Source organism: Acartia tonsa, chromosome 10, assembly GCF_053477335.1.
Source record: "Acartia tonsa isolate MP-2025a chromosome 10, ASM5347733v1, whole genome shotgun sequence".
NCBI classification, from domain to species: Eukaryota; Metazoa; Arthropoda; class Copepoda; order Calanoida; family Acartiidae; genus Acartia; species Acartia tonsa.
Genome location: NC_137269.1, coordinates 35857275 through 35876982, shown reverse-complemented (window position 1 = coordinate 35876982; position 19708 = coordinate 35857275). Strand labels below are relative to the sequence as shown.

General features: G+C 31.4%; 2 protein-coding genes across 15 annotated transcripts in view; one reads left to right on the top strand and one right to left on the bottom strand.

The window, feature by feature from the left end:
- LOC145330785 (gamma-aminobutyric acid receptor subunit beta-like) overlaps window positions 1–19708 on the top strand; it is a 104604-nt gene that overhangs the window by 43271 nt on the left and 41625 nt on the right. The window contains exon 4 of the mRNA XM_080175451.1: window positions 8246–8290. Coding sequence (XP_080031577.1) covers window positions 8246–8290 — 45 coding nt within the window. The remainder of the gene's footprint in view (window positions 1–8245; window positions 8291–19708) is intronic.
- The window catches only part of LOC145329995 (uncharacterized), a 334647-nt gene that overhangs the window by 296185 nt on the left and 18754 nt on the right, over window positions 1–19708 (bottom strand). The gene's annotated exons all lie outside the window — the stretch shown is intronic.

Below are 19708 nucleotides of genomic sequence, written 5' to 3'. Positions count from 1 at the left end.
TATCTATCTATCTATCTATCTATCTATCTATCTATCTATCTATCTATCTATCTATCTATCTATCTATCTATCTATCTATCTATCTATCTATCTATCTATCTATCTATCTATCTATCTATCTATCTATCTATCTATCTATCTATCTATCTATCTATCTATCTATCTATCTATCTATCTATCTATCTATCTATCTATCTATCTATCTATCTATCTATCTATCTTTCTATCTATCTATCTATCTATTTTCTATCTATCTATCTATTTTATATCTATCTATCTATTTTATATCTATCTATCTAACTATCTAACATATGTACATAAACAAAAAGTTAAACTATACACTATTAAAATATAAAAATAAGACAATGAAAAGAAAAATTGAGTTAGATATTTTGCAAAATAAACTGCAGGGAGGGAGAGGACAATTATTGCGTAAATAGATTTGAAATACGCAGATGGGTACATTTGAATTTTTAGTTCTAAGGCTGTGCTTGCGGCTGAATTACAAACTGAACATCTATCGTTTGAATCAGGGTCACCAAACACCATACCAAAACTTTTTTCGCCTCAATATCTACCATCGAATTTAATCTATAAAAAGCTTACTATTCTTTGCTCATAGTTTTGTCCCTGTATCCCTGTTATAGTGTTTTTAATCAGGATTCGCCAGCCGTGCGTAACATACCTTTAAGGAGTGTGAAAATCGAAGTTTTGTAGATTTGATTATGAATTTAACTACATATATGTTTTTTTTCTAATAAAATGCACAGTAAGTGCAGTATTGTTTTAATATCGTCCAAATTAGCGGCTTGAGAGCTGCTCTTTCGCGGATGCTGAGCCATGCTTTTAATAAATTAAATTGTTTTATCAAGTTCAGTATTGTTTCAATATCGTCAAAATTAGCGGCTTGAGAGCTGCTCTTTCGCGGATGCTGAGCCATGCTTTTAATAAATTAAATTGTTTTATCAAGTAGAGCGTAACAACAAACATTTAGGAAAAGCACAAAAAGCTTTCAGATCATAAATTCAAATAAGGATGACTATATCCAAAGCAAATCCTAATACTGAAATTAAAAAAACAAAACATTAAGGACTTTTTCTACTTTATCAAAATGTAATAAGACGGACAAATAAAACAATCTGTTTATTCAGCTAAGCAAATTATGTTTCATAATTTTTGTACAGGGACAATTAAAATTATAGAGTTACTGCGCTTAGAATAAAAAGTTTTAAAAAAATGTTTAGATATATATTTTACTTTTTAATTCTTAATGTTCGTTTACCCGCGACCGTGGCACTCGCTCGTCGTCGGGGAGGTAATAGGTTCGAATATCGGCTGAATACCGCGTCATAACTAAAGATGTTAAAAATGGTTCCTACTTCTGCTGTCAGGTGCGCGACATTAATAGTTAGAGTATGGAGAATGCCTTGGCCAAAACAGGCGCAACTCATTACCATGCACAATCAGGACTTCTCAGACAAAGGTCGTACAATCAAAGGGTTGGTTTGTCTGATGAGTGTTACTTAACCTTATTCCTCGGGAGTGCGGACAGAAAAGGAGACATTTGGTTCCCCATGGTAATCCTGGGTTGTTGGACCATGGCGTTTGAATGCCATGCACAGCATCTCCGGCTCTATGAGGTAATTAACGAGGTAATATTCGTTTGTCTGTATAATCAGACTCATTTGTTTAGCTTTGTTGAATGTTTTCATTCTTGTTATAGTATATAATACAAGCTTTACTATTTCAGAATTGTAAGAAAGCCTCGCTTCTAATAAAGTTTTAAAAAGTTAGTCTATTGTCCTACTCCCACGGGAATTTTGTAATCCAAAAATAAGTGATTTTTAGAGTACAATATTGTAGTTTATATTTCAGAAACTTATACAGCAAAGCTGCTTTATACAAACGGATTTACGTACGTCTGTCTTTAAGTCTTTGTACCGAATTTTTTTCTAGAACTGTTGTTCAATTTCAAATATTTCATCAAGAGTGGTTCTCTAGATTACATCATGAGAAAAATTATAGAAAGTCTATTTGATTAACGGATTATTATTGAATATTAAGAATGAATAATTGTGAATAATCATTGGGGACCTCTATCAATTTAGCCTCTATTATCTAATCCCATGGAACCGCAAAGAAGTTAGGAGGGATTGGAGGGTAAAGTCCAAAGGACAGAAAGGCGTCTAAACAGGAAATTGGCAAAAATTTTGAGATTCTAGTATGAATATTAGACCAGGATCAGCTATGAAAAAATAATAGTATTTGTATTACAGAAAATAATTTAACTTAGGAATATAAAACTGACAAATACTTTGCCCTTTGAGGTGTTAAGGAAGAGTGGACATTGGACTGTAAATTACAATATTAACTACGATATCATATTTGCAGGCTAAATAAAATAGGGTGATTTTATTAAATAAGTTTGGTTGGTTCCATTCTTATCAATCAATAATTCTAAACTACAGATGGAATCTTCTTTATTATTATTTTATTACTATTAGGGATGTACATTAATTCATTCATTTACCTGTAGATCTCTTTATCTTCGCTGACCTAAAACATTTTTACATAATACTCCCTTCCTTCCTGAATACAATTTATTGTATTGCTTACACTAGCTTTTCTTGTAGCGCAGCTATCCTATTAAAGCTTATATAGATCCGTCTGACCATCCATTATTGTAAAGCAGTTAAATTAATGCATGCTACATATACTTAATACATACTCTTCTTAAGTTAAAAAGTAGTTTTTTTTTCATTGCCAATTGCCATTGAACTTTATATACTAAGGAATATACTAATTATTTTGAATATTAACATATTCTTTTATATAAAAAATGAGGTTTTTCTTGCACTACCTATGTACAATATTATGCTTGTTTTTACAAATATTCTACCAATAAAATCCTCGACTCAGCATGATGACATTTATAAATGGTAGTCTCTCTCTCTCTCTCTCATATTTATCATGGATGTAAGTCTAACCAAAGTTGTAAATATATGTATCTTTTTACACCAAATTGCTCGAAATCATATTTTAAGGACATGATTATGCAGATGCTACTCATATAATATTGTACCTGGTTGTCCTAGTGATCATAATTCCAAATATCATATCGTTTTTAAATGGTACCAAACTATTACAGGAATCATCAATTATAGAAAAGATTGGTCGGTGAAACCTATCCAAAAAAGACCTGCCTGTTTACCAAATAATTACCTTTTACTAGTAGGCTAAATTGCATAAACTTTTTATGCTTAAATTTATACTGATGTTCAAGGGGTTGGGGGGGGGGGGGTTAATGTGGTGTTACCCCCCCCCCAAAAAAAAAAAAAAAAAAATTTGGAATTTTTACCCCCTCCCCCCCAAAAAAATAAAATTAAGAAGGATGTCCTTGCCTATATGATATAAAGATTACCCCCCCCCCCAAAAAAAAGTGATAATTTGGGTTATAAGTTATCTATCATTATGAACTACTTATAAAGTATCTGCGACACTGAAAATTTAATTTTCTCTTATCCCATGGGGGTTTACTTCACAAGTTTGTGAATATCTTTATTTACAATTTATACATATACAGAGTATTTGCAGCGAAGCTATTCTATAGAAAGGATATGTCTGTACGTCCTTCTGTGAGACTTGAAACAACCTTGTTTACAAGTAACAGTATGCGTGTATTTACCAAAAGATAATCAGTTGTCATTTACAGTGAAGCTTTTTATTTACACACTCATATACATACAAACACGATTCGTAAGAAAACATTTTTTACTTTAATAATCTAGAAAAAATCTAAAATTTTCACTTTTTATATTTTAAATTTAGTATTAGTATCATATTGAAGCGTATATGTTTTTTCTTCTCCCCTGTAGTTTCGTTGGTTGCAGCGCGCCGCCACCACAAATATACCACAAATTTTGTTTCACTGCAGTTATTTTCCCAATTCTACGGTTAGAAACATATCTTTCTTTTATTGACCTATCCCTGGACATTTCATGTAGATGTGTGTATAACTTTTATTATTACAAACATCCAATATTTTCTTTTTAGCTTTACTTTCTCAACAAGAATATGGCACCTCTAGAATTTTTTTTCCAGTATCTCTGGTGGATTAGAACTGGTTCTCAACCATACTGAAAAACCATGTATCGTATTATATCTAGTTTTTTAGCCCTGCCTTAGGTTTTAATTTTATATTTATAAATTTTTATATCCGCAGAAAGCTATTTATAATTCAAAACGATATTTAAATATTCTCAAACTTTTGAAAATTAAAAGAATCATTATAGAGGCGAGTTGTATGCCATAAAGAATTTAATATACAGTAACTTAACAGCATACAAAGCTAGAAGCAGTTTTCTAAGATAGGTGCATAATTTAACAAAATCATTATTTGAAGGCTTTATATAATTAACGTAAGCTTGACTTTAACAAAACATTTGATATTATTTTTCTCAAATTAAACAAAATATAGTAAAATGCATTTTTTTCAGACAAATTCAAACTGTATAGAATATTTATTTATACTTTTTAACATTTTCTCTTGTTATTCTAAAGATATCTTCTTATTCTTTACTACTACCACTCAAATTCATAGAAAAAATAAAAATAGAAAATCTAACTTTATTATTTCATGAGAATTTGATAGGTTTTTAGTGTAGCGGTAGGCTAGGTTAAGTAAATGTTAGGATAGCCACGCAGGGTCAAACGTTGTGTATGGCATAAAACCATGTTGTATTGAGTTAAAAATGAGGAATGATACTGTCATCTAGTTGTCGACTCGAAGGAATTCACCTAAAATTTAAGTTATTAATAATTACATTAAAGAAATTACTTAATGTACAATAGTTTCATATAATATCTGTCTTGATTTAATTTTTTCTTTATCATATTTAAGATTTTTTAACTTTCAATGTTTTCAATCGCAGTTTATTGACATATTGGTCATTATGATCACTGGATCAGTAATCTTAAGGGATAAGACTATAAGATAATTTACGAAATCGATAATAGTAATCTAAACTACCCCTAAATAAATAAGAGCGAATAAAATAACGTGATGCAAAATCTTTGTGTACCCGTGTAATATACAGTCAATATTCTCCTTCTCCCTGTTTATAATACACTTTAAAATGCCTGAAAATAATTCTAAATTATATTATTCTGTGTTGACAATGTATTTATGTAAACAACCCGTCACTCTCAGATATTAAACTATGGAGGGTGGGGGGATTGGGTAGAGGGGTTTTGAGACAAACAGAACAAAATTTCAGAGGGTTTTAATAAAATAGGGGTGATGGGTTTTGTGGTGGGAAAAAAGGGAAGACCCGTATATTTTCTTTGGTATAGATTTCAGTTGAAGTATTTAAGATGATTGTTCTAATAATTAAGCCAATAAAAACAGAAACATAGAAACAATGCGTTAAATAGGAGCACCGAACTTAACCCTTACAGATCGGGGGGGGGGGGGGGCCCTCTAGTTGTGACTTCATGACTTTTAAAGTTTAGTAAAGTGGCTAAGGAGCGGTCTGACCGCTATGACTAGAAAAAGTAATTTTCTCTAAAAATACACATGAACCACCAGAAAAAAATTTTATGTCTCTAACTGTAACAGAAGCCGAGATAGAGGAGGGGACGGCAATATGACCCCCCCCCCCCCCCCCCCCGATCTATTAAGGTGGGAATTGGGGCCCGATCTGTAAGGGTTAAAAGAGCAGATAATAATAGAGGATCTTTCAAAAAGGAAATGTCTAAAGCAGCTATATTGATTTATTTTTGCTATGATTAATTTACTGAATTTTGAAAAAGTTGTTTCCTTTATATAAATTTTGAAAAATTAAACAAATTTGTTTTTGCTTTTAAAAATCTGACAAGAAAAAGTTATTTGTTATGGAAGAAAATTCAGTTTAATAGCTACTCTAATACAAGACAAAGCAAATTTTTTGCTGTTTGCAAGAATAACTGTTCAAGATATTCAAATATTAGAATTTAGAGTAGGGGGTAGAGTAGGGAGGGGGGGGGGGGGGTTAGTAAGCTAGAAAAAAGAAAAAGAGAAAGAAAAAAATAACTTATCATCTAATGGAGTCATATTGCTGAATTATTGTGTACCTTATCGTTTAATTCTATGAAACCTTTTATTAATACTTTGTCAACATAAAGCTTTTTTTTTTAAATTAGTGTTGGTCAACCCGCCCCCGACACAAACTGTCACATTTTGTGATTTACTGATAATTACGGCAAATTGGGTTACATTAGGGAGGGAGAAGACAATGGACTATAAATTACCCTGGTACCCAATGTTTTATAACCACAATATCTAATTTGTTGGGTCGAAAGCTTTGAGTATTTCTATTGAGTTGTATTTACTTGCTAAAAAAATTTTAGTGTGCAAAGTTTTCAACCAATAATTTAAACCTATAGATTATTCCTACAGAATCAGATCCCCGGGGTATGCATTGAATATCCTTTGCAACCTCACCTACCTTTGGACTTTGCTGTCTTTGTTAAAATTCCAATTTATCTTTTGAGAATTAATTTAGATTTTGTCCTAGATTTAAAAAGATATTATACCATATGCAACTGACTTTTTTGTTTCTCGCAGTTACTCTACAAAAAAAGGGTGAGTCTAATTGCACGTTTGTCTGTGCATTGGTCATAGTTAGTTACGGCGATAATAACTTATTCTTTATCTCAAAGTACCTAGCGAGCGATGAATCCCCCCCCCCCGTATGTTTAATGAAATTGAAAATAAGGCAGGGTGGTAATTTTGTTTCTATACACTTAACCCCCGCGGGGCTTTCTTGTACCCGATATTATCTAACCTAACCTAATCTGCTATGTGAATTGTATTGTAAAGTAGTAGTTTTGGGCTGAAGACTTGTTCATTGATAAGTTTAGGCTCTAACTGGTAATTTCAAACAATAAGTCTATATATTACTTTAAATTGTCTTAGGTAGTAAAGGACTAACGTACAAACAATTCCAATTATATATTAGTTACACTTCTCAGAAGAAAGAAAGGGAGAGAGAATGAGAGGCAGATATTCTTAATTTGGTTGAAATTAATTGAAAACTCGAGAAAATTGACTTAGTTTTTTTCCCAAGTTGCACGAGTATAGAAATGTATTGCCAAGAACCAAAAAAAAAACTAAAACAGACAAATATTTTTTTAAGTTGCGCAGTTTTAAGAAAAGTAATCAAAATTGGAGGGGAGCCATTTTTTTCTAGGGGTGATTTCTCTTGGGAGAGAATTCGTGACCTCCCGAAAAAGCATTCCCAGAAGATATTCAGAAACTACATTGTTGAGGAGAATCATACCGGTTTGTAAGATTCTTTTTTACAAAGAGACAGACATTCTGTTACTTTTATATAAATTTTTGTCCTTTTCTACGATTTTCTTCTAAGATGCTTGGGTGAAGAATTTCGTTTTAGATGAAACTCATGTGTTTACAAAAAACTTATTCAATTAAAATAAAAATATATTTATAATCTTGACCTACTGTAGAAGGATGTTATTCCCAAAATTAAACATATTTAACTGTATTCATATCATTCAAAATCATCCTTATCTAAAATAACAGGACGCTGTAAATTTTCTGTCTGTGTATCTCTGTTTTGTTTGTACCAAAAGATCCTACTAACTGCTGAACCAATATGTTTCTCCTTTACAATGTAGCTGCGTATAGGTTCTAGGAAGGTTTATAACTATTTAGGGGAAGAGTACTACCACTCTCCAAAGAGAACTAGATCCTAAAATAAAACAAAAATGACATGAGGGAAAAAGTAAAGTAGAAGAAAGAGAGATAAAAAAAGGTATAGATAGATTGATAGAGAGAAAGAGGAAGAAAGAAAGAGTGTGAGAGAACCCTGAAAGAAGAAAGTTCTGTTTTAAGATTGCTTTTGAAGTGTGGACTTTTATTAATGAGAATATAATCTAATTTTCACTAGGCCAGCCGTTCTATCTTTCTATCTAGGTATTTATATATCTATCTATCTATTTATTTATCTATCTTTGTATTTATATATCTATCTATCTAACTAACTATCTATCTATCTAATTTTATATCTTACTAAATATCTTTAAAATTTATTACAATTAAGCATCTGAGGATTGTACACATCTGTACACGAAATAATTTGAAATGCAAAATAAATTATTAGTATTTAAATGCTCGAAAGTTGGTACTAAAATATCTATTTATTTATCCATTATCTATCTATCTATATATTATCTATTTGTCTAGGCAAAGAATCGTAGAAGCGAGTCTTAGTTCTGGGAATTATTCTAGGTAATCTTTTTTATTTTAAGTACCAATCCTACTCTTTATGTATGTATGTCTTTTTACGTTTAATTTCGAGCCATTCTATGACCGCCAGGATTATTATAATCCGCAACCACATTTCTGCAGGGATAAGGGATGGGAAACGTAGGAAAATATTATTTCAGGCCTATTTCTATTAAACCAGTTTTGGGATGACGCAGTGGTAGGTATAAAATGCTAATGAAAAAGCTGTGTGTGTGTGTAGATAAAGTATAGAATCAAATTCAGGTAGCTAGTTTAAAGTAAAAAAACATAACTTTTTATAAACCTATATATTAATGGCCTTTGTTAAAATGAAGTTTTTTCTCTCCCAAAATTTTTTTATCTTTTACTTTGTTAATTTGAACTGTCAGAAAGCTATCGTTGGGTTTCCCTCAGACAGATTTTAGTTTGTATTATTTGCATTTTTATTAATGAGTAAAAATTTTATTTGAAAATTTCATTGCTAATTAAAATTTAAAATAAATAAATTAATATGCACTTGGGTAACATTCTATCAAGTTCTTTGGATACTATTATTTAGTGATATATTTGTACTGTGTTGTATTGTACATATATTAGGGTTAAGGTGTTGTATCAATTCCGTATTAAATTTTTAAAACTTAAAATACAAAATCTAATTTATAAACTACCAAATGAAAATTCGTAGCTACCTTCTTTCCAAAAAATAATCCCGTTATTTTTGTTTTTTCTATATGGCCCTTTTTTAATGTTTAACTCTAAGCAGATTTAATAATTAAGCTAATGTGATCTAACACCATTTATATTTATTTTTTAGTAGCAGACGAAATCATTATTTTTTCTAGAATTGTCTGCTTCTAAAATTACCGCCAATTGGTGATTGGTTGTTAAAAACAGGCCGATTCTTATTGGTTTAGAGCGATAGCTACTTGGGAGCGTCCGCAAGTTTGATAGGAATTTGTAATAGTTGCAATATCCCTTTAGAATCTAGGCCAGGACCTAATTAATGGCCAGGTTTCCTATCCCTTATCCCTGCATTTCTGTAATACAGAGGATATAAGAAGAAATAATGTAAAGGCGGGTGTTTTCGCCTACCCTCCCATTCCTATAATTAAGTTATTGTGAACGATTTTACGCAACATATAAGCAGCAGGTACAAGCAAACTTGTTCATTATTAATAATTATATGTATGGGATCATTGTAATTCTGGGATTTTAAAAGGGACTAGGAATATGATTCTGGAATCTGGGATTTATTTCAATTAACAAATTATATCTGTCTTCATACTTACTTCCACATACTTTTATCGTAAAAGTAAAACACAAATTTACCCTGTAAAAAATACCAACTTTTTAATAATTTAAATTCAAATGTATTAATAAATCACAGCCCTTGCTCAAAACTTACTTAACTTTGCTCAAAATTGCATTAATATCTTTTTTCCTTTATTCTAATTTCATCATCTTCTCTTTATTAGAATTTAAATCTTTATGGTATCTTTATTAGTAGCGCAGCTACTCAATAACTAGAGTACAATTTTTCAAGAACACAGTAAAAGTGTCTGACTGATTATGACGTAAAAAAAAATTAGCCAATGAGAGGCCACTATTGACCAATGGTAAAATTTTTAGTGGCCTCTCATTGGCTATTTTTTACGTCATAATCAGTCAGACACTTTTACTGTGCTCATTTTTCAAAAGTCCGTAAATAAAAGTACATTAACGGTAACCTTTTCTTTTTAAATTTTGGGTTTTACACTCAAAAACCTTTCTTGGCCAAATAAAACGCTCCCAATCGCTTATTTTAGTATGAAAGAAAAAAAATCTAACCTGTTTTAGGGCTCCAACCTTGAAGGGCACTCACCCTAAGGGGTACTATCCCTGTGGAACTTCTGTAACCCTTACCTACCCTTCTATTAGCATAAAATACAAATATTTTTGAAAAAAAGTTAGAGGTCTAAATTCGATTTTAACCAATTGTGGCTCTATAATAATTGAAATATTGTAGAATTAATTAAGATACGCTGCCTATGAACATAATTGTTTTTTGTAAGATCTTTATATTTACATCATTTTAGAATTTTTCAATGTTAAATAAAATGTTATAAAGAACTAAGAGGTTATGTAAGCTCTTTTGCATCAGGGTTTAAGATCAATGAACGTTAATGGCTGCAAGCTGTCAAACGACTTAACCTTCATAACAAGTCATTTTCGCGCATTTATATGCATAATTGAGTAATGACTATTCCAGATTATTTTATGGCCTTTTGCGAGCATATTCTATACGTCTCACCGTTTGGCCGTAAGCAGAAAATCGTTACCAAAATTTTTTTACCGTGATCTGCACTAAATCCTTATTATCCTACGCGAAGTGTTTAAATTGAAATGTACAGATCGTACCTATGATATAAATCAAGTATGACAACATCCATACGTAGCAAAGCACCAAAAATCATGGTTGAAAATACGGACAAAGTGATTCAAAGAGCTGATGTTCCGTGTGACATCTATAATACAAAGTAGAACGATGTCTGTCTGTCCGTCTGTCCGTCTGTCTGTCCGTCTGTCTGTCTGTCCCTTAAGATCTCGGTAACCACTGAACCGATCGGATTCTACTCTTCAGGGTATCTACCTATTGGTACTGTGGTGGTTTTAAGCTATTTTCTTGGGGGGTTGGGACACCCCCAACCCCCCAAAAACCAAAATATCCCACCCCAATTTTTTTTTGTTGAAGATTTCCTTGGTCCTTTTTTTTGTAGAAGATTTCCTTGGTCCTTTTTTTTGAAGGAGATTTCCATGGTCCTTTACGATTTTCGCCTTAATTTTTTTTATCACCTCCTGGGGCAAAGCCCCTAGAGGCTAGGGGCGTAGCCGCTAGTAAACCAAGAAAAAATCACAGAACCTTACATATTTGTTTTTTATATTTATTTGTTTATGGCATGACTGACAGACCAACGGACGTATAGGGAATCTTCACAACATTTCAGCCGTCTATCTTGGAGAGGGCGAGAAAATCCTTCACATGTTTTTTAAAAATATGATAATCATATTCTAGATACCTATATTGGCGGATTTTAAAATGTTGCAAATCTACTATTGATTTTAGTCTTGGGATGGTTTTTGGCTAGTTTACTACTTCCAACTTCTCTTCGAATGCGGAGCCCCAAACATCTAGTAAACAATGATCAATTTGAAATCAGGGTTGTTAAGAATGCCAGACCTGCAAATTACCTGCCCGTTTACATTTACCTTGATGCATGTTTTAAAGTGCCTTTTACATGTGAACATAAGAGTAACGTGGGTCCTTTACTTTCAAGTCTTTTATCCTCTCGAAAAAAAAAAATATTTTTCAGCAAATCTCCTCTATGAGTCACAATGACGTCTTTTCGTGTTTAAACATCTAAAAATACGTTGATGTTTGATAAGAAAACACGTGATACACTAGCATCTAGGGGCTCTTAATCTATTGGGGTAGGGAAGGGTAGCAAATAGGGCATAAAACCATACCCGGAACTAATAGAATCCTAAGCTACGGACAAAATACTACTACATATAATAGGATACGCTAGTGGGGGTTCCTTGCATCCAGGGGTTCTGTAAACGAAGAGCAAAGGGGGGGGGGGGAGACAGTACAATAGTCTAAAACTATTCGAGTATCTCTTTTCAAATTTAAAACTGCATAAGTTCATTGGTTAGTGAGAACAGAAAAAAAGAATTTGCTTATTCATAAAAAAATGTATGATACTATTTCTCAGTAAAGAAATATCTATTTATCTGTCTATCTATTTTTACTCGGACTAGATGTATTTTATTTTTAAGATTCCTCAAGAGCTCAATTTTATTTTCCAACACAACTTTATACATTTTACTAAAACTGTAGGGATAGGTAAATAAAAAAAATTAGAAGATATATTTTTTCTAGGGACGATTTCTCTTGGAAGGGTGGTGTTATACTCCCCCTAAATAGTTATAAACCCATTTAGAATCTATGTAAAGCTTCACTGGAACGGAAATCCATATCATATTAGCAAATAGCGAGATCCTTTGTTACAGACATTCAAACACACATACAGATCCTGTTTATATAGATTTATTATTATGGGTTAGTTTATTATTTTGTCAATTTTAGTTAAATTAAAAACTATTTTTCGTAATACCTGGTATAATTCATCATGGTTTGCTGGCAACCAGTGGCTATCTAGATGGTTATATTAAACCTTATATTCTAACATGTGTATAAAAAAAAGTCACTAAAATAAAGCATTTTAGTTTTTAACACAACAAGGATGACAACATCCATAAAAGCGAAGCTCTGAAACGGTAGGACAAACGTACATTAACACTTGTTTAATGTCAGAACTGAATAATCAGAATGCGAATGTATAAGAGTCAAAGCAAAATTGTAAGTAAATTTGTTGAAAAACTGCTTGATACAGGATAATGATTATGGACATACTTACATTTTTAGGACTTGATTATAGAGTTGCTTCGCTTATAATATTGTACTTTGTTGTCCCAGGAATCAGTATACCAAAAATCAGATAATTAGGTCACATACAAATTTGTTGTTAAAAATGTAAAAAAATCAACATGTTTAAAATGGACGTACGGACATTCTGATAATGATTATAGAGTTGCTACGCTTTCTAACTCGTACCTAACTATTACAGGAATCACCATGCAAAATTTGAAATCGATAGGACAGTTCTAACATGCCTAAATTAACGAAAAAAATATATATAAAAAAGTAAAAAAATCAACATGTTTAAAATGGACGTACGGACATTTTGGTAATGATTATAGAGTTGCTACGCTTTCTAAATCGTACCTAACTACTAAAGGAATTACCATGCAAAATTTGAAATCGATAGGACAATTCTAACATGTCTAAATTAACGAAAAAAGCTATCCGTGAAAACGGACGGACGTACGGACGTACGGACGGACGGACCTACCCTAATTATAGAAAAGCTTCGCTTTTAAAAATGAGACAGCAATAAAAATCGAGCTACCTATACCTATATCTCTTATATTACTACACTTAAAGAAATTAAATTTTGGATAAAATTTATGTTTTTAACAAAATGTTGTACTACTAGCTAAGCCAGGGAACTATGTCAAGAAAAAAAAATATTTTTACCTGAAGATAAGGATTGAACAAGGATGACAACATCCATAAAAGCGAAGCACTGAAACGGTAGGACAAACGGACATTAACACTTGTATAGTGTCTAAACTGAATTATCAGAATATAAAAGTATAAGAGTCGAAGCAAAATTGTAAGTAAATTTGTTGAAAAACTTCTTGATACAGGATAATGTTTATTGAGTTTATGGACATACTTGCATTTTTAGGATTTGATTATAGAGTTGCTTAGCTTAAAATATTGTTCTTTGTTGTCCCAGGAATTAATATACCAAAAATCAGATCAAACGGATAATTAGATCAGATAAAAATTAGCTGTTAAAAAATTAGAAAAATCAACATGTTTAAAATGGACGTACGGACATTCTGGTAATAATTATAGAGTTGATACGCTTTCTAAATCGTACCTAACTACTACAGGAATCATCATGCAAAGTTTGAAATCGATAGAACAATTCTAACATGCCTAAATTAACGAATAAAAGCTATCTCGGACGGACGGACGTACGGACGGACGTACGGACCGACCCTAATTATAGAAAAGCTTCGCTTTTAAAAAAAAGACTAGAACTAAAAAATAACTAAGTAACACTAAACTATTATAAAAATAAAGACAAAGAAAGAGGTATACTATCATATAAAGTATTTTGTCTGAAGCTGAAAAGTCTATGAATTTTGTTTGGTGGTTTAAGGCTAATCTACCGACCTGCCCCACCCACCCATAAAGGCTAGGGGTGAAGCAACTAGTACACTTACAAAGTATTTAATTATCCATTTGTAAGTCTACCTGTTGGTAAGTTTTTTTTTAACGGTTAAGTTAATGTTTAAAGCTTATTTTTGCCTTAACCACTCCCAGTCATACTAAAGACATTGAAATGATACTCACTGTTGATGTGTTTATCAACTTATTTTAAAAGTAAGCTTATCGTTAATGCCCTAAATTCTAAGCAGGTGCAATTCGTTACCAAGCCCAGTGAGGATTTTCAGACAAATGTCCTGCAAAAAAAGTGTTGATTATCAAATGGGTTATATTTATATCTAAATACTATCCACTTGATTTCAAAGAGTTACCCGTAAATGCTAAGTGGCATGTAATCTTTGGTTAATTTCTAGTTAAGCTTAAAGAGTTAACCTGGTTAATATTTTATTGATGGATTCAGATCAATAATGATTTATTATCCAATTTATCTGTTAAAAAAAATAAGGGAGTTTAAGGCTTCTGTGCTCGCTGAAACAATTATTTTAAACAAATATTTTTATCTTGTTTATTGCTTTACTACTAATGGACATAATTGTGCTTGTTTTGTGTTAAAAGAAATTTTTGCTAGTTTTTTGGTTTAAGTCACGGATTCAGGGATATACAAAAAAAATTAATAACTGGCGATCATGTAATTGCAGTACATGTTACATAGAATAACTTATGTAGATTGATTGATTGATTAGCCATAGTCTCTTAGGGTTTGGACCTAAGTAGTCATGGCGTAGGCTGAGACACTTTTGTATAGCCACTAGGGCTATCAAGCTCCACGTTCAAGAACATTATGACTTGACCCGCTATCTCATGAGAGCTACTCATTATTACCTCACCCTTGCCGAGTATGGCAGGTGTCCCAAATTAAGTCACCGTAATGAATGACGCTCTCCGCAGAGGAGCTTGGGATAAGGGTAGTACTGATATTATGTCAACTTATGTAGATCAAAATTATTGGTTGAAAAGTTTTATTAGCAAATTAAGATTTAATAATAGTTATTTCTTTAATCGTATTATATACAGCTTTCCGCGGATATATATATAATTTGCAGTCCAATGCCTTCTTCCTCCATGGGTAATCGTGCCAAGTATATTTTACAACTTTTGAAAGACACCTCCGTTATTACTCTATTTAATTTTGCCCCCCCCCCCCCCTCTTAAAATAAATAGTTTAAATTTTACAATTATACTATATGACATGGTATATTTCCTGAAAAGCAGAATTTTGCGTAGTAATAAACCATAAGGGACAAACAGACATCATTCTACTTTAAGTAATATATATTTATGTAAATGATTTAAGGAACTAAATGAATAAAATGTTTTTTTATAAATATCTATTAATCTTGCATTAAGATATGCCTGAATCCCTGTATTTTCAGCCGTATCTGTTTCTGTTTGTAAATTAGTTTGATATATAAAAATACTCGCAAAAACTTACACAAAGTTTTCCATTAGCGAGAATAACTTCAACAAAAAAGGGGACGAATATTTGCGATAGCAGCGAAGCTTTCTGAAATAAAACATTATTTACCAAAACAGAAGGTCTGACCGATATGGTTAAATCTCCCTTTTATTTCGGTTATATAATCTTACAACCGCTAGTAAGTTAATTACCTTGGAATTTAGAGGACAATAGCAGATAATTAAATCTGGACTTTTCCTAAAAGTTTTGGGTAAATTAAATCTTACATGAAAAAAAACTTCATAATTCAACTTTGTGATATCCTCACACATACATAAACAAAGTTTAAGAAAAACAAAAAACAAAAACATGCAAAAACAAAAATATATTTAGAAAAACGGACTGTAAACACTTGTAGAGTAATTATTCTCCCAAGAAGTATTAGTAACAAATTTCTAGTTTTGTTGTTTCATTTCTAGCTAGCTATAAACAAGGGTTAGGACATATTTTTATGTTAAAAAAGGCCGATAATATAACTATAACATTAATAAGCGATGCTCTTGAATTATTGATATTTTGTAACAAAAAGCCTACAGGCAGACTAACAGAGAAGATGCTGAGTGGGCATCTAGTCTGCATATACAAATCAATAATCTATTTTAAGTAGAATCGAAGAAAAAACACTCTTATCCAATCAGAATTACCTAGTACATATGTACCGACTGGCCACGTGATTTATAGAGTAGATGTAAAAAGCGTTAAATATCAACCATCTATCTTTAATGCGGAGAATATTTTTCTATGCTAGAGCACTACAGACAGACCGACTTCGTGAATTTTTATATATGTAATGGCTGCTAAGAGATTATTCTCAACAAATTTTAGCTTTCAATCTTTAATAGCAGCCGATAAATTGCATTTAGCACTGAAAAGTATATTTAACCCAAATTGTATACAACAAATAAACAAAAAAATGTATTTCAGACTTCTGTAAAAAAAAAATGATATCAAATTACTGTTTTATATAATCCAGAAAACCATTTAATGTTAGCAAACACTCAAACACAGAAAAAAACAATGATGACAACATTAATAAATAGCGAACCAATTAAATCTATAAAAAAAATTTTTAAGGCTATAAATAAAAAAACAAATATAGGATAAATGATAAATGATAAGGAACCACGCTTTACGTTTAGAAGAATTTTCCTAAAAAAATCAGTTTTTTTTTGTTGTTGTTTGCCTCTTTCTCAGACAGACAAATCAGATAAGCCTAAATGCAAATTCTAGACCATCTATCTCTTATAGCATCCGACAATTAACAGACGGACGGAAAAGAGAGTTAAAGAGCAGCTTGGCTTGTAAAAATTACTGACAATAATATATATTTTCTTTCTCTCTCTACCCAGTACAATAAGGGATATTGGGTGATAAGACACTGGGCGATAAATTAATACTCAACTACACAATATTGGTTGAAAATCTTAGACACAACCCGTTTAGAATAAAATTCAAGACAATTACTAAAGGTTTTGAGCAAATAAAATAAGATGGATATACAACTTTGAACACTCTACAGTTTACATTTCATTGCCCTCCCTCCCTAGGTATACTGAAGTGGTTGATTGTTTGTAAGTATTTGTTTAATTTTGGTGTTTAGTAACATGTGCTAAATGGCAGTAGCCATATGTCATAGTTCTTTTTATGGTTTTCACATAATTGATCGTTACAAACCTCCTATTTTGTTTTAGAATATTTTAAAGGTTTTTTATCAAAGTTTTTTTTTTTACAAATTTAGAATAGTAATTGATTAAGATAAAAAAAAATTGCTATTTTTTAATATCTAAAATTTAATTTTATAGTTTTTATGATTGACATAATATCAACCTATAATAATTCACAAAAAAAAAAAATATTTTTTTTTATTTTTAATGTTGTTTTGTTCACTTGATGATACTTTCACCTATTCATTGACAAAGTACAGAAAAAATACAGACCACAAAAATACACCACCCTTTTTGGTGTTTTTAAAGTGCCTTCGATGTTTAAAAATGAACACTGTCCTGCGTGTGTATGTATCCTACCTAATATAATTTAACCTGGCCTTAATGTAATTAACAAACCAACGAAAAACTAAACCCTCCTCCCTTATTATCAACATAAGAGGGAGGGGGTTCTGTGGTCAACATGAAACTTTAAGGGAAATTGTCCTTCTTTTTATATCTCATCATTTACCAAACTTTCAATGATAGAAACTTGTAAAGTTTTCAACAAAAATATTGCATTTTTTTAACAGGGAGTTTCTAAAATTGAGCATTAGTTTTACAAATTTTAGTAAATTGGCATGTCATTTAATTTTCCATAAATAAGAATTACTATTTTTAGTTGCTTTAATTATTGTTAGTTGCTTTAAATCAAAGTTTGTGTTTTTTTAGATAAATATTCCCCTTATTGTATAAACACCACTTATTAAAACTTTGACTTTAAAAGTAAATGTACTGTATGAAATATACGACTTTAGTTTCGCTATTATTCAGTACCATGATTTTATTACATATTGAAAAATATTTTTTTGCATTATATTTAGAAGCACTATTTCAGTTCATTAGGGTTGGAGAGCACAGCAAACTTGTAGTTATCATGGTACCCAAAGTTTAAGGATCAACTGCAGTTCACGGTAATTTATTCCTGGTAACGATTATTTCCAAAAATCTATGAATTTTAAAGGCTGCTAGCTGCAAAACGGCTGAACGTACAGATCATACCCGCACACCATTTTAAGCGGCATAAGAAGGCCTACAAATAATCTGGAATAGCCAAGATCCAATGATGCACAAGGAAAGCTTCACTGAAGAAAAAAAGCGTAAAATATGTCTTTTTCGCGCATTTCTCTGCACTACGAGATAATCATGCATTATTTATTTATGACTATTCCAGATTATTTGTAGGCCTTTAGCCTTTTAGCAGCTAGCAGCCTTTAAAATTCATAGATTTTTGGAAATATTCGTTACCAGGAATATTTTACCGTGAATTGCAATTAATCCAAGTTTTATTATCCTGCTCTTTCATAAGCTTTTTTTAAAGGTCTTTTTACTAAAGCTTGATTTTGTGGGTTTAAACAAGCAGTTTCCAAGATATTCAACAAAAGATTTAATTAGGGGTAAATTTGTTTTTATAATTGGCGATGTATTGTACATCAATTTTGTGGCAATTGTCTTATCCTTTAAGATCCTTGCCTCTCATATGCAGCACTGTACAATGTTAGGCTCTATGATGGACTATGAGCGATTTTTTTATCTATAAGAAAGGACAAACATGCACTAAAATGTAGAACAACTTTACTTAATAATCATGATCAACCAACATATTCCCCTTTGGAAAAATTATTAGCTATAGTTTTGGTTTTCACATTTTGGCTTTTTTAGATCGAAAAATACTCTATAAGTTATTAATTAGGGAGGGGAGGGGGGGATAATGGATCGATATACAGAGCTTTTCGCGGATATTAAAATGAAAATTGATAATATTAAAATCAATGTTTTTTGAGACTCGAGTGGCCGATTAACTAGTATTAATTTTAAGATTTTTATTTTAATATTCGTGGGAAATATTCTGTAATACGATGCTATACATGAGTTTTCAGTATGGCTGAGAACCGGTTCTAATCAAGCGGATATTAAACTTTTTCCAAGCCAAACTGGAAAAATTCTTATGTTTATATTATGTTTTCTTATTTCCTTTTTATATTTTTTGTGCAGACTATTAAAAATGTATTAATTACAGGAAGTAATTGTATAATTAAATACTACAATGTTAATTCCTACAAAATTAGATTATTCTCTATTCATGCCAAAATCACCTACTTTTATATGGGAGTTTTATTTTTTTATTTTTCCTATCTTCCTAATATTTTATTTATTTATTCGGTTAGCTCATAGCATCTAGGGAGAAGCTTTGATTGGGGGTTGGTGGGTTCCCCACACATTTTTCTTCAAAAAAAAGGAGGTGGTAAAAGTGGGACTTTCTGGGCTTCGCTCCAACTAACTTCGACCCCCCCCCCCGCTTTTTTGGTATTTAAAAAAATAGCTTGCTTGAATTCTTTGACCTTTACACGATATCTTAG